Below are 15,208 nucleotides of genomic sequence, written 5' to 3'. Positions count from 1 at the left end.
TGCCTGGCGTCAATAGGCAAGGAGTTCCAAAGTGCAAATGTGGAATGAGTATTATCTGGCACCTTTACAGTGCCAGTTCCACAGATTGGAGCCGCCGTAGAATTGAATCTTAGAATTGCAGAGTCGGAAAGTACCCAAGGGTCATCTAGTCCAGCCACCTGCAATGCAGGAATAAATGCCAAGCGGGCATAAATCGGGTAAGGCAATCTCACAGGTAAACTGGTCCCAAGCTGTTAAGCTGTTGATTGAAGCCTGGTGCTGCCAACACCAAAGTCGTAAGTTCAATCCCCATACGGGACAGTTGCATATTCCTGGAGGCAGCCCTTGGACTGGAAAATGTTCTGATCCCCTACTCACCAACTCAGCCTACCCAGCCTTGGAGCTCACCACCACCCGCTTCCCTCCCCTTATAGCTCACCCTACCCACCCTATCCCTTATGGAAAGGGGTGGCATCTTTCCTGGCTGGCAGGGCAGACCTTTATTTCCCAAACTCCTGGCAGGCCAAAGGTGACAGATGCCCACCTGTCAATCACCTGACTTCATAGCGATGTCAGGCGATGCTTCCCTTTGTAGTCCCAGTGGTCGGGCCGGCTTGCAAACTGCAAAGCGTGATGACGGGCTTACATTTCTATGGATATAGGAAGAAATGAAGAGTCCGGTTAAGATTCCCACAGAGTTAAGAACTTACCATGTAGTTTGTGTCCAGACTGGGGCAAGTACCCGGCAGAGGCTGTGAAGAGAAAGAATATGGTGGGCAATGAAAGAGATCGGATCATCGTGAAAGGGTGGGCTTCCATTTGATCCTCCCTTTGCTGAGATTTTGTTCCTTGGTGGCGGGGAGGGACGTGGCGTTTTGGGGAACCTGCAAGCCGAGCACCGCTCATGGGGCTGGTGTGTGCCTGTTGTATCCTGCTCGGTCACCAGAGGGGGGCCACCAGAGGGGGGGCACAACAGCTTGCACACACTATGAACCCAGCCCCAAGCAGCTTTTGGAAGCAGCATGCTGGGCTCTCAGGGTGCCTGGGCTTGCATACCACCTTGGGCTTCAACATGCCACCCCCAAAGGTAAGTGTTGCCCAGGGCAATCCACCCCATCTGCCCCTCTAGCTATGCCACTGGCAGGGGGAGTCCTTTAAATTTTTGTCAGGCTTCAGGGAATGGGCTTCCTCCCCCATGGCAGTAGATAAGCAGAACAAAGGGAAAAGAGCCTTCTTACCAGTTATAAACTTTAATAATCACAGCGAGAGAACAAAGAAACCATCTCCTAGAATGGCGGTGCTCCCAATTAAGGATCTCACCCCCTTCTGTCCCTATTAATCTACGTCACTCCTACGTCTTGTAATCTGAGCTTGTACCCTCTGTGCTTTCTGTTCTGCCACTTTCTGAGCTCTCCGTGACTTTGGAGAAGGGAGGGGGGGTGAATGTTGTCCAGGGACTGTGAATCTGTTAACTGTCTCTCTTCCAATGTTTCTTCTCCTAGCTGTTCTCCATCCAGTATTTCCCTCCTTCTGAACCATGTCCCTCTGCAAACCGCTGTTCCAAATCTATACTGTCCTCTTGCTCCTGGGAAGATTCAGGATCCGGATCAGGAGCAGGGGGAGGGGGAGGCTCCCACCATTCCTCCTCAGTGCAGCCCTCCTCAGCACGGTCCCTGACAAATTCACCCGTATCACAGACTCTCAAATGTGCAGAAGAAAGGGCCGTTCCAGCAAATTCATACAGAACCTTTGGAATTCCGAGAGTCCGGATCAGGACTAAAGGAGTTGCACAGTGGAGTTCATTGACTGAGAAATCCCGTTCCCAGCCTCTCCTAATCCTCTCACGCCCCATTTGCAAAACCTAACCAAGGAGCTGTTGAGTCCCATTACGTGACTTACAGGGAGAGGTCCAGACATTGGGGGAGGCTCCTTCCCTTCTCCTCTGGGCGATTCCACAGGCGAATCCATCATTTCATAAATGGGCTCCTTGTCACCTGGAAAGTGGAGATTAGAACACATGCCTCAGAACTGCATAGCATGTCATTCTCACAACAACCTTGTTGTTGGAAACTATAGGCAAAGAGAGAGCGCCATTGCACCCCAGCTCCCAAGGGTGCATGGGCGTAGCTAAGCGGAGCAGGGGGGCAGCTGCCCCTTCAAACCGATAAAAATCAATACAGTCTGGTTAGTCCCTGTGAGCAAAGGATGCTGGACTTGAGAGGCCACTGTCTGAGCTATTGTTATGTTCTTAGGTTCTTCGGTTGCTGCTGAACTGCGTCATTATCAAGATTGTAGCCGGCTAATAATAATCCTATCATTAATATGCAGCCCATCTGACTGGGTTGCTCCAGTCACTCTGGGCGGCTTCCAACAGACTATAAAACACACAAAACCCCCTCAAACATTAAAAACCTCCCTGTACAGAGCTGCCTTCAGATGTCTTCTAAAAGTCAGATACCGTGGTACCTCAGGTTACAAATGCTTCAGGTTACAAACGCTTCAGGTTACAGATTCCGCTAACCCGAAAGTAGTACCTCGGGTTAAGAACTTTGCTTCAGGATGAGAACAAAAATTGTGCGGCGGCGGCGGGCTAGAGTGGTACCTCAGGTTAAGAACAGTTTCAGGTTAAGAACAGACCTCCGGAACGAATTACGTTCTTAACCCAAGGTACAGCTGTAGTTGTTTATCTCCTTGACATCTGATAGGAGGGCATTCCACAGGGCAGGCGCCACCACCGAGAAGGCCCTCTGCCTGATTCCCTGTTATCTCACTTCTTGAATTGAGGGAACCGCCAGAAGGCCCTCGGAGCTGGACCTCAGTGTCCAGGCTGAACGATGGGGGTGGAGACACTACTTCCCTGTTTAGGGAAGTTTTTAATGTTTGATGCTATACTGTTTTAAATATTTGGTTGGAAGCCACCCAGAGTGGCTGGGGAAACCCAGCCAGATGGGCGGGGTATAAATAATAAATTATTATTATTATTATTATTCAGGTATACAGGGCTAACATCCCGTTTGCTAGACCTTGAGGAAGGGTTATCCACATGAAAAACAATGTCCCAATCAAAGCACACACACACACCACTGTTTGCAGGGGGGAAGTGGATCCCCGGACTCTCAGATACTCTAGAGGAGGTCACTCACCATGTTTGGGTGCTGGTGGCTTTTTCCCTATTGCATCCAGTCTTCCTGGCATCCTAGAAACAAATTTGAATGGGTGAGAGGTTGCCCAATGACGTATCTACATGTTGCTTATGAAGAATGGTTGGGCGAGCAAGGTATCTTTAACCTGGTAAAGAGGAGACTGAGGGGAGATAGGAAAGCCATCTTTAAATATCTCATGGGCTGCCAAATGTAGGAGGGAGCAAGCTTTTTTTCTCCTGCTCTGGAGGGTAGGACTCAAACCAATGACTTCAAGTTACAAGAAAGGAGATTCCGACTAACTATCAGGGAGAACTTTCTGGCAGTAAGAACCACTTGACAGTGGAACGGTCTCCCTCAGAAGCTGGTGGACTCTCCTTCCTTGGAGGTTTTAAAACAGAGATTGGATGGCCCTCTGTTAACAAATGCTTGAAATTTCTGCATTGCCCTTTTACAAGGGTAAAAGAATACAGGGAAATGATATATAATGAATTGGAGGGGGGGTAATTAGAAGTACCTTTCCAAAAAACAACAACAACCAGAGTCCTTTTTGTTGGGGATAATTCAGAGGGAATTTCCCAGGTGTCAAAAAATACTATTTATGTATGCCACAACCATGGCCCATGTCTTGTTAGCCCCAAAATGGAAAACGAGCAAGGTCCCAACCAAAGAAGAATGGCAACTTAAACTTAAACTCGTGTGCATGCACACGAAAGCTCATACCAAAATAAAAACTTAGTTGGTCTTTAAGGTGCTACTGAAGGAATTTTTTTATTTTACTTCGATCCAGACCAACACGGCTACCTACCTGTAACCATGATGGAATACACACAGCTTGCAGACTTAACATATAGAATAAGAGAACAAGAAGAATGCACGTTTAAAGAAGACTGGAAAATGTTTACTGAATATATGGGTAAAAATTGTGTTCATTTAAAAACGCTGGTAGCATTAAGATAAATTCAACAGTGTAAATAAGTTTTTTAAAAATGTAACAATGGATTACTGAATGGTTTAGTTCATGTAAAATATGCAGGGATGTATGGAATGCAAAATGAACCACCGAAAGAGAAGGGAAGTAAATGATTTAAGGTTGTTTCAATGAATATTTTGAAATGTAATTGAGAAAATTAAATTAGATAGATAGATAGATAGATAGATAGATAGATAGATAGATAGATAGATAGATGATAGATAGATAGATACGATTTCTGCATTGCAGGAGTTTGGACTAGAAGACTCCCATGGTCCCATCCAAACTCTACAATTCAGTGGTCTACCTTCATGACCATTCTAAACACATAGCCCCTCGTTCCCCCTTACCCCGTGCCTGGGTCTGCCTTCTGTAAGACGAAGCGGTAGACCAGGACAGCCCCGACAGCCCCCGCTAGCAGGATGCCAACCACGACTCCAGCAACAATCCAGCCCAGCATCAAAGAAGGTTTGGTGAGCTCCTTCACAGGAGGTGCCTCTGTGGTGGGAGTTGTAGGTGGTGGGGTGGTAGTAGTTGAGTCTAGAAAAGAGAACGAACATGGGTGTTAGTACCCACCGAGTGACCGAGGGAGCAAGCAAATGCTTGAGACGGGCCCCTTTGGCTGCGGCAAGACAATGACGGAAATAGCTCTGTCCTCACAGCTCTCCACAACAACCCTGCCAGGTAGGGCCAGCATAACCGTGAGCCGCCTAGTGGCGGGGCGGCAGGCACAAAAGGGGACAGGCCTCCTGAACCTCTAACAGCTGCGTGGAAGAGGGTGTCCTTTCGACAAGGGCTGTAGCTCAGCGGCAGAAGTATGGGGGTGCAGAGATTGTGTGAATGAGCTTAGTGCAATATGAATTTTGTTTTGTGTCTATGCGTTTTTGTTTGTAAATAAAATTTTCAAATAAAAAATTAAAGATGAACTTAGTGCTCAGCTTATAATTGCTATTTTGTTAATGTTTTTAATATTGTTTTATAGATTCTAAATGCTGCATTATTTGTTAATCACGTGACTTTTTGTAATTGTCAAGTTTAGCTTATTTCTTAGCGACTGTTTTGTTAAGTTTTTTTAATAGATTGCAACTGTTTTATTGATAATTTGTTAAATATTTTATATGCTGTATGCAGTATTCACGATTGGTATTATGTTTTATTATATTATGGTTATTTATTGGTTGAGATTCATTTGAATAAAAAGCGGCATAGAAATTCAATCAATCAATCAATCCAGCTTCCATGCAGAAGATTTCAGGTTTTAACCCCAGGATCTCCAGGTACAGCTGGGAGAGACTCTCTTATTGAAACCCTGGGGAGCCAACTGCTGTTCAGGGTCGGCTAGAGGGATGGATAAATCTTTTGGTTTTAGTTTCTCATTCCTCACCCTCAGCAAGTTTTGTCCTCCGCAGGCCCTCATCAGTTTGCAATCAGAAAAAGAAAAGGCCTTCACGAAAACTCGTCAGGCTTTGAGCACAAATTTCTCCCCAAACACACTTTTCATGTGTATGTCATTTTATGCCTTTTTTTTTGCAGAACAACTTCACACAGAATAATGCCTTTCCGTACATTATTTTCACCGAGGGGTGTATTTTGTCACACGTTTTACCCTAGTCAAACGCATTCTTGTTCCTCCATTCGCAAAATTCAGATAAGTGTGGATTGCAAAGGGTGGCTGTGCTTCGGTTTGCCTGTATTCTTTAGGAAAGCGAGAATTTGCTAGGTCCGTTTTTTAATGCAGACTGATTTCAGTTTCTCCTCCATCCCTAGTAGACGATACTGAGCTCGATGGACCAATGGTCTGACCCGATGGAAGGCAACTCCCTGCAAAACCCCACCATTAAGACCGCCTCATGAACTCCCACCAGCCCCAGCAAGCGTGGCCAGGGACGGTGGGACTTGTCATTCAGCAACATCTGGAAGGCCCAGATTTCCCCATCACTCATATACACATTATCCAAGGAATAAATCCTACTGAACTCGATGGGGCTACTCTTGGAGTGGACATGCATTGGGTCCCTGTTGGTTGAATCCTCAACTATATTTTAGCCCATCAACTGATAAAATGAGTTAATTCAATCTGTGCCCTTCTGCCGGCAACTGAAACCAGGTGTGTCTGGAACATTTGTCTCACCAGATGTTGCTGAACTACAACTCCCATCTCTCCTGCCTATTGGCTGTGCTTGTTGTAGTTTGGCAATGCAGGGTACATATTTAGCCCATTAAATATCTTTGTTTTGATTGATCTAACCCAGGGTTTCCCAAACTTGGGCCTCCAGCTCTTTTTGGACTACAATTCCCATCATCCCTGACCACCGGTCCTGCTAGCTAGGGATGATGGGAGTTGTGGTCCAAAAAAACCTGGAGGCCCAAGTCTGGGAAACCCTGATCTAACCGATGCACCAGTTTAGCATTTGTGGCAATACTGAACTCTCCGGGTTTTCCGAAAGCGAGCCTCTCCCACCCCTTTCTGGAGATGCCATTGGGAATTGACCTTCTGCATGCACTGCAGGTGTTCCTACCACTCAGCTACAGCCATTCGCTGCCCCCGTTTGACAGTTGTGTACAAGGAAGATGTGGGTGGTTATATAACGCTAATTGTGCTTTGAGTTGTGTTATGCAACAGAAGCAAGCAGCCCAATATCTCATTGAACCATCTCCAGCATTCCTAAGGTATACATGCAAACAATAAACAGGAGATCCGGAAGGACCGTCCGGATGACGTAACTTCTTTTTGCGGATGAGAAAAGTCAAAATTCCTTCCCGTCCACAATTTTTGAAGACCCCCAGAAGAGTATTCTGTTTGCAGAATACCGGTACTTTAAAAAACAAAAACAAACACTAAGTGTAAATATATTAAAACGCAAATAGGGATTTGAGTGGGGGTGAACCTTTTGTTTCCCTTTTGTGATAAGGTGAAGGTATAAACAGAAATTTTAGGGGGACCACGGAGGGAGATGGAAGCCGTAGGTGGAAAAACTGGTTGCTAAATGTGCAATCTTGTAGAATTGTTTATCTGTTTGAATTTTTTAAAAAGAGAGAGAGAGAGGGGATCTCCAAAGCTAAGCATCGGCAAACTCTCAACGGTGGCCGGAATGGACATTCCCGTGCTGCAGCGCTGAGCCACGGAGACAGGAAACAGGGGGAGGCAATGAGATTGGGAGCGGGAGAGAGCCCAAACACTCACGTGCCAGCTGAAGTTCGATGGACCCTTTGAGAGAGCCTTTGGGGCGCATCAGAAGCATCACGGTGTAGACCTTGCTGTCGTTGGGCCTGACCCTGGTGATGAGAAGGGACCCGTTGGGGAAGCCAAATTCCCTCCCTGTATGTCGCACCCCGTTCCGCTGCGGGTTGCCGTTCCCAGGGAAGTAACTGAAGAGCCGGGTCGAACCGTCCGTCGCCACGCCTCGGTACCAGTCGATTTGGCGAATAGTGCCCGTCACGTTGACCACGGCAAATGTGACGTTCTGACCCTCAGCGGGGGTCTCCGGGATGGACACAACAGGGACGCTGCCAATGGTAGCTTGGCTCAGGGGAGCCCACAAGCCCACAAGGCAGGCTGCGTGAGAGGAGAGGGAGGGAGAGTCAGGTTAGGTGGCCACAGGAACTCACAGCATCCTCCAACAGCACCTGCCTGCCTTTGCATCCTACTGGTCTGAAAGCTTCCCCCACCCCGCTCACCTGGCTCAGCATATGTCTGCACCAGGCATGGCCAAACTTGGCCCTCCAGCTGTTTTGGGACTACAATTCCCAACATCCCTGACCGCTGGTCCTGTTAGCTAGGGATGATGGGAGTTGTAGTCCTAAAACAGCTGAAGGGCCAAGTTTGGCCATGCCTGGTCTACACTAAGGTTCTCAGGGGTCAGCAAACTTTTTCAGCAGGGGGCCGGTCCACTGTCCCTCAGACCTTGTGGGGGGCCGGACTATATGGGGGGGGGAGATGAATGAATTCTTATGCCCCACAAATAACCCAGAGATGCATTCTAAATAAAATGACACATTCTACTCATGTAAAAACAGGCTGATTCACGGACCGTCCGCAGGCCGGATTTAGAAGGCGATTGGGCCACATCCGGCCCCAGGGGCTTAGTTTGGGGACCCCTGTTCTAACTTTTTTTACAGCCTCATGCTCATGTAGCTTAGTTTGATGAACTTTTGCCTAGAAGCAAAGGAATGAATGGTCATTTCTTCTGTGAAAAGGCCACCCCCAAAAGCAATAAACCAGTTTCTGTATAAGTAACTGTATAATAGGCATAGCATGTAAACAGGAGAAATAGATTCCAGCTTTTACAGCAATTCCAACTTTTCATTTCCCTTTTCTGGCGTTTCTAAGCAAAAGTTCATTTTGCTACAGGAAATGGCTTTTTGGGGGGGGAGATGGAGTCAAAAGGTTATAACCCTAGTCTACACACTAGATTCAAACCAGCTTCGAACCAGTTCAGCTGCCAGCAGTTCCCAGTCCAGCAGGAACTCGTAGATGTGCAGCACCCTGACCCTAGGGGGAAGGGGCGTAGCCCAGTGGCAGAGCAGCTGCTTTGAGTGCAGAAGGCCCCAGGACAATTCTTGGCTTCTCCAAATGAAAGGGACCTTCAGGTGGAAACCCTTAGAGAGCTGCTGCCAGCCAGTGTAAACAATCCTGGTGTGGCGTGGCATAAGACAGCTTCCTACATTCTGCAGTTGCCAACTTCTCAGCCAGCCCCTGCTGCTGTGTGGTCAGAGGTTTGGCCTACTGACCACGGTAAAATTAGTACAGAATTTTGCCAATCTGGCACCATTTAGGTGTTTTGGATGGCTCCTATCTGCCCCATGTTGGCAAAGGCTGAATTAGGTAGAATCATAGAATTGGAAGTTATTCTAACCCCCTGCAATATAGGTAATTCCAGGGATAATGGTTTTACAGGATGTTGAGGGCAGGGGGAGGGACTCCTCATATTCCCCCCTTACTTCAAAAAGTGGAAAGCCTTGCTGAATCTGGGAGGCCCTCCCACTAATTTTGCTGTGTGCCCCCAAATTCTGCCCAGATGGCACCATTGCCTATGAATCCACGTGCGCCAGCGATGGGGAATCATTGGCCAGCCGTATGCTGTTGGACTCCACCCTGTTCAGCATTGACCGATTCCCTACGACACTCCCAAACTCTATAAATTAGAATTGCCAACTTATTAAACTGACCCTGCTCTTCTGTCTTTAAGGGCAGCTTAACATGAAACAGGCAAAAGTGCCCCCTCCCTTTGTATTGCCTCTATGCCAGGAAACAGAAACACCCTCAACATTCCACTTGTTCATAGAACTGCCAGCTTCATGATTCTTAAAAAATGTCTTTGTGTTAGAATCATAAAATCGCAAAGTTGGAAGGGACCCCGAGGATCATCCAGTCCAGCCCCCTGCAATGCAGGAATCTCAGCTAAAGCATCCATGACAGATGGCCACCCAACCTCTCTTTAAAAGCCTCCAAGGAAGGAGAGTCCATCACCTCCCGAGGGAGTCTGTTCCACTGTTGAATGGCTCTCACTCCCAGAAACGTCTTCCCGCTGTTTAGTCGGAATCTCCTTTCTTGTAGCTTGAAGCCATGGGTTCGAGTCTTACCCTCCGGAGCAGGAGAAAACCAGCTTGTTACAATAAACAGAATTAATTTAAGAAACCTTTCAAAGTGTTACCATAGATGTCCCTTGAACAACAGTTTGATCTGGAACACTTCGCAGGCGACCATCGCCTGTAATTTTAATAGATTTCAAATTTTCCTTAAAAGCAGAGGAGCAAACTGCGTCAGGTGTTTTTTGGTCAGTTGGCAACCCTATGTACAAATCCTCCTGCCCCCAAAACAGCTGGCGGCCTTGTGGGCGGGCTTCACATTGCTTACTCCTCTGTCATCAACTCACCTACTAGCAGGAATTCCCCAGGAAAGGGGACCCGGCTGGTCAAACTCTGCATGGTGGTCCTTGGTGGAAGTTGGCCAAAGTTCAGCAGATGACCCCCTCCAAGTGAGAATAACACTTCTGAGGTTAAAACCGATACTGGGCAGTCAGCTGGGCACCTGGGTTTCTTCCTTGTTCCATTCCACAGGGTGGTTCTATGCCAATTGCTGCTTCCTCCTCCTCCTCCTCCTGCTCCTGGTGTCTCTCTGGCCTCTTTGGGGTGCGAGCCTGTGGGATGGGGGGGGGAGGCGGGAGCAACAACATCACTCAAAGCCAGCGTCAAAGGCGCTCAAGCCTGACTCACTGCCTGCCAGGAATGTCCTGGGATATTAAAATTTCGACTGAGCCAACCAGCAGGCCAGGTGTGCTGGCTCTGTGCCGTGGCTGGCCTGGGCAAGTTGTGGGGTGAGCTAGAAGCCTCCCCTTTCCGGGATGGAGGCTCGGAGGGTCCCCCCTCCCGTTTCTGAGACCCAGGAATCCTAGCACCCCACGGTTAGGTGGCAGTGCAGCAGAACGCTTAGGGTGCCAAACGAGGGCCCGAGGGGCCGCCACCCGGGTTCAAATCCCACAGCTGAATCCTGAAGCTCACTGGGTGACCTCAGTCACTGCCTCCCAGCCGAACCTCCCTCACAGGGCTGTTGTGAAGATGGGACGGAGAGCAAGGGAGAAGCAGGTGTGTTGCTTTGAGCTCCTCGGGAGGAAGGTGAGATAGAAATGCAACAATGCAGCAATACTCTAAACCTCAGTCCTTACCTAATAAAACAGAGTGGGGGTCTGATTTTGGGGGGAAAGGAGGAGAAGAAGGGGGTGCTGAATGGGGCAGATTAATAGTCCCAATGGATGGTGTTTGAGGAAATTGTTGTTGTTGTTGTTGTTGTTGTTGTTGTTGTTGTTGTTGTTGTTGTTGTCAAATACCCTGTCTATCTGGCTGAGTTTCCCCAGCCACTCTGGGCAGCTCCCAACAGAATATTAAAAACACGATAAAACATCAAACATTAAAAACTTCCCCAAACAGGGTTGCCTTCAGATATCTTCTAAAAAATCTGGGTGATCCTTGTTTTAGCCTTGACGTTGATTTATATGCTTCCCCACCCCCCAAACCATCTTTCCTTGACCCCCCCCAAAAAAACAGGGCCCAGTTTCATAGAGTTGGGAGGGACCCCAAGGGTCCTCTAGTCCAACCCCCTGCAGTACACGAATCCTTGCCCACAGCCATCCCTGGGTGGACTCGAACCACCAACCTTCTGGTTAACAGCCAGACACACTGACCCATTGCGCCACAGGCTCCGCATATAATTTCTCGCTTCCAAATTCTGCAGGGCTTCCTCCCGAGTTCTGCAGTGCCTGGGATCATGTTATAGCAGCGCTGCACGAACCACTCACCCAAAGAGAATTCTGATTTTCTCTCACCTTCTGCTGAGGACGAGGAGACAAGATCTGGAAGGGATCTTTCTGCCTCCGCCTTCCCTGCCTTCCTCTCCTCTTGTGCTTCTCCCCCACACATTCCCAGTCCTAACCCAACCCGACTAGTTAGACGGCAGGGTGACAGAGAGATGGGGAAGGTGGGGCCGACTGCAGGCATTTGGGTACAGGGAGGTGGAGGGAGTGAGGTGCCTTCCGAGACGGGCAAGGTGTAATTATCTGTAGCACACAGAATCTCCGTAGCCAGCCCAAGCTGAGCCGGTTGGATTTCTGCCTGTCGCACAAAGTTTGCTTGTCGAGAAATCGAGTGTGGGCGCACCATGCTCTTTGATAGAGGTTCTAACAGCTGTGGCTTCCCCCCAAGAATTCTGGGAGTTTTGTCAGGAGAGAGACGCATCCCACAATTCCCCTCACGGAGCTACAATTCATAGAGTAGTTTAACAACCAATCTTTTCGCCTGGAGAACCATTCTATGTAGAAATAACAAAACTGATAGAATAGAAAGAATTGATAGAATATAAAGAATTGATAGAATTTTAAGAAAATAAATGCAATATAAGAGTAAGGTATGTAGATCACATATGGGGGGGAGGGATAAGCTTAGAAAAGGTTGAGAAGTCGACGGGGAAGAGAAGAGGGAGGGAATAGAGGGGGGAAGGAGGGAGGTGTGGGAAGGGGAAAAAAGACAACTGTAATGACAGTGTTATGGCTGTACATTTTTTATTGTAATTATTGCCTTTCAAAAATAATAAAGTTTATTTTATTTTATTTTTAAAGAATTCTGGGAGTTTTGTCAGGAGGGAGACGCATCCCACAATTCCCCTCACGGAGCTACAATTCATAGAGTAGTTTAACAACCAATCTTTCTTCCCAGGGAACTCTGGGAATTCTAACTATGTGATGGGAATCTTCTTTAAACAGTCATGGCTCCCCACCACAACCACCAAAGAATTCTGGGAGCTGCGGTTTGCTAAGGTTGGCAAGAGTTGCTAAGAATTCTGGGAGTTAAGAGTTGCAGAAGGCCCCTATTATCTTCCTAGAGCCACAATTCTCAGAGTGTCCTGGCAAGAGGGATCCGCCGCCCCCGGACTTAAAAAAAAAAAAAAAGTGCTGTGAACAGCACTGTGGTGCTGGGAATTTGAGTGAATGAGTCACCTAGAGGTTATCCATTGGCAGAGGCGTCTATGTGCTGGTTAGTCTGGGCTCCTTGGGCCGTGGTGGCAGCGTGCCTTGCCGACTGTGCCGACTGACCCAGAACAAAGCAAAGAGATGCCAAGTTATACATGTAGGCAGTGGTGGCCGAACTGCACTCTGCACTTGCTCAGAGAGATCCTTGTTTATTCTCAGGGCCAAACGAGATATGACCTCCCATGCTTTCTCACATCTGGTATGTAGGGTTGGCTAAGGGTACAGAGAGTTGTCAGGAGACCCCATTCCCCCTCAAAGAGCTACAATTCAGAGTGGTTCAGCTATCAATCCTACTCCCTGTGAAGCTCTGGGAATTATAGTTCTGGGGGGAGAATAAGAGGCCTCCTAACAACTCTCAGTGCCGGGGCAAGAATTGCCACCTTGCCTGGCTGCCTTACCCAGGCGGAGATGGCGCCCATTTTTCAGGCAAGATGGCTCCAATTTTCAGTGAGCTCTCGCCCCAAATGGACGTGATCTGGCCCCAAATCGGTGCCACTGGCAGCAGTGCCTCTCCATCACTGAAAGAGGTGACAGGACAGTCGCAGGCATGTCACCTGGGGACATCGACCGCCTGAGGCAGTGTTTCACCTTTCCTAATGGCTGGGCATGCTTTGCTCAGCACCCTTAACAAACCTCTGCTCCCAGAATCCTTTGGGTGAAGCTGTGGCTATTTAAAGTGGCACAATACACATACACTCCAACATTTCTCGGATGAAAATAGGGACATCCTATTCAACAACAACAACAACAACAACAACATTACTATTTATACCCCACCCAACTGACTACAATAAACAGACTAAAACATTAAACAGTTTAAATAAAATAAAAAAAACCTTCCCGATACAGGGCTGTGTTCAGACGGTTCAGGGGTCGGATAAATCCATACCCTCCAAAATTTCTCTGAAGAAAACAGGGACATCCCAAGGAAAAGTGGGACAACTGATGGAATGCGTGCAGCTTGCAGATTTAACATATAGAATAAGAGAACAAGAAGAATGTATGTTTAAAGAAGACTGGAAAATGTTTACTGAATATATGGGGGGAAATTGTGTTTATTTAAAAATGCTGGTAGCATTAAGTTGAATTCAACAGTGTAAATAAGCTTTGATGGTTGTAACAATGGATTATTGAATGGTTTGGTTCAATATGCAGGGAAGCAATTGATTTAAGGTTGCTTGAATGAATATTTTGAAATGTGAAATAGAAAATGTAATAAAAATTATATTTTAAAAAGGGAAAAAGGAAAAGCGGGACATTCCAGGATCAACTCAGAAACTGGGACAGCTGTAAATCGAGGGCGTCCCTGGAAAATAGAGACACTTGGAGGGCCTGAAATAATCCCTTAAACATATACGACAGTCGGGTGAGGATAAGACCACTTGAACACCATGTCTGATTTGGTCCTCCCTTCAGATGTTCTGGGTCTGAGCCTCGCCATTGAAGCCGGCTTCCACAAGTTGACATTAAAGCACACACAAGGCCAGGTCAACCCTCCCATCTCCTGCATGGTTCCTCTTTAAGGAGGAACATAGTTCAGAGGAAGCTCAAAGGTCAAGACATCCAACCCGCTATCAATGCAGAAAATCGTAGGTGGAAGGAGAGTCCACCCTCCTCCCAAGCCAACTCTGCCACTTTTAAACGACCTGTAGCATCAGGAAGTTTGCAGGTCCTTCTGGTCCTTCTAGTTTATAGAATCATAGAGTTGGAAGGGACCCAAGGGTCATCTAGTCCAACCCCCTGCAATGCAGGAATATCAGCTAAAGCATCCATGACAGATGGCCACCCAACCTCTGCTTAAAAACCTCCAAGGAAGGAGAGTCCACCACCTCTCGTGGGAGTCTGCTCCACTGTCAAACAGCTCTTACTATCAGAAAGTTTTTCCAAATGTTTAGCCGGAATCTCCTTTCTTGTAACTTGGTTCGAGTCCTACCCTCCAGAGCAGGAGAAAACAAGTTTGCTCCTTCCTCCATGTGACAGCCCTTGATATATTTCATAGAATCATAGAATCATAGAGTTGGAAGAGACCACAAGGGCCATCCAGTCCAACCCCCTGCCAAGCAAGAAACACCATCAAAGCATTCCTGACAGATGGCTGTCAAGCCTCTGCTTAAAGACCTCCAAAGAAGGAGACTCCACTCTTTGAAGATGGCTGTCATATCTCCTCTCAGTCTCATCTTTTCCAGGCTAAATATATCCAGCTCCTTCAAGCACTCCTCACAAGGCTTTGTTTCCAGACCCTTGATCATCTTGGTTGCCCTCCTCTGCACACCTCCCAACTTGTCGACACCCTTCTTAAATTGTGGTGCACAGAATTGAACACAGTATTCCAGGTGTGGTCTAACCAAGGCAGAATAGAGTATAGAGTGGTACTCTGACTTCCCTTGATCTGGACACTATTTTTCTGTTGATGCAGCCTGGAATCGTGTTAAGTTTTTTTGTTTTGTTTTTGGCTGCTGCTGTATCACCCTTTTGACTCGTGTTCAGCTTGTGGTCCACCAAGACCCCTAGATCCTTTTCACATGTACTGCTAGTAAGCCGGGTGTCCCCCATCCTATATTTGTGCAGCTGCTTCTTCCTGCCTAAATGCAGAA

The 15,208-nt window shown here is 47.5% G+C and overlaps 1 protein-coding gene across 3 annotated transcripts in view; it reads right to left on the bottom strand.

Annotated features, from left to right (window-relative positions):
- The window catches only part of CEACAM19 (CEA cell adhesion molecule 19), a 118,486-nt gene extending 106,893 nt beyond the window's left edge, over positions 1 to 11,593 (bottom strand). For 2 of the 3 annotated variants that reach the window (XM_060275593.1, XM_035121003.2), the window contains exons 1-7: positions 11,415 to 11,593; positions 9,969 to 10,232; positions 7,277 to 7,648; positions 4,443 to 4,632; positions 3,123 to 3,175; positions 1,879 to 1,973; positions 524 to 629 (exon numbers count right to left, since the gene is read on the bottom strand). In XM_060275593.1, the coding sequence (XP_060131576.1) occupies positions 552 to 629; positions 1,879 to 1,973; positions 3,123 to 3,175; positions 4,443 to 4,632; positions 7,277 to 7,648; positions 9,969 to 10,232; positions 11,415 to 11,586 (1,224 nt within the window). In that variant the 5' untranslated portion in view covers positions 11,587 to 11,593 and the 3' untranslated portion in view covers positions 524 to 551. Of the gene's footprint in view, positions 1 to 523; positions 630 to 689; positions 732 to 1,878; positions 1,974 to 3,122; positions 3,176 to 4,442; positions 4,633 to 7,276; positions 7,649 to 9,968; positions 10,233 to 11,414 lie in introns of all 3 variants that reach the window. The other variant, XM_035121002.2, reaches the window with a different exon arrangement.
- Between the last annotated feature and the right edge of the window lie 3,615 nt (positions 11,594 to 15,208).

The sequence above is a fragment of the Zootoca vivipara genome, chromosome 6, assembly GCF_963506605.1.
Source record: "Zootoca vivipara chromosome 6, rZooViv1.1, whole genome shotgun sequence".
NCBI lineage: Eukaryota > Metazoa > Chordata > Lepidosauria > Squamata > Lacertidae > Zootoca > Zootoca vivipara.
This window is presented reverse-complemented; position numbering and strand designations above follow the sequence as displayed.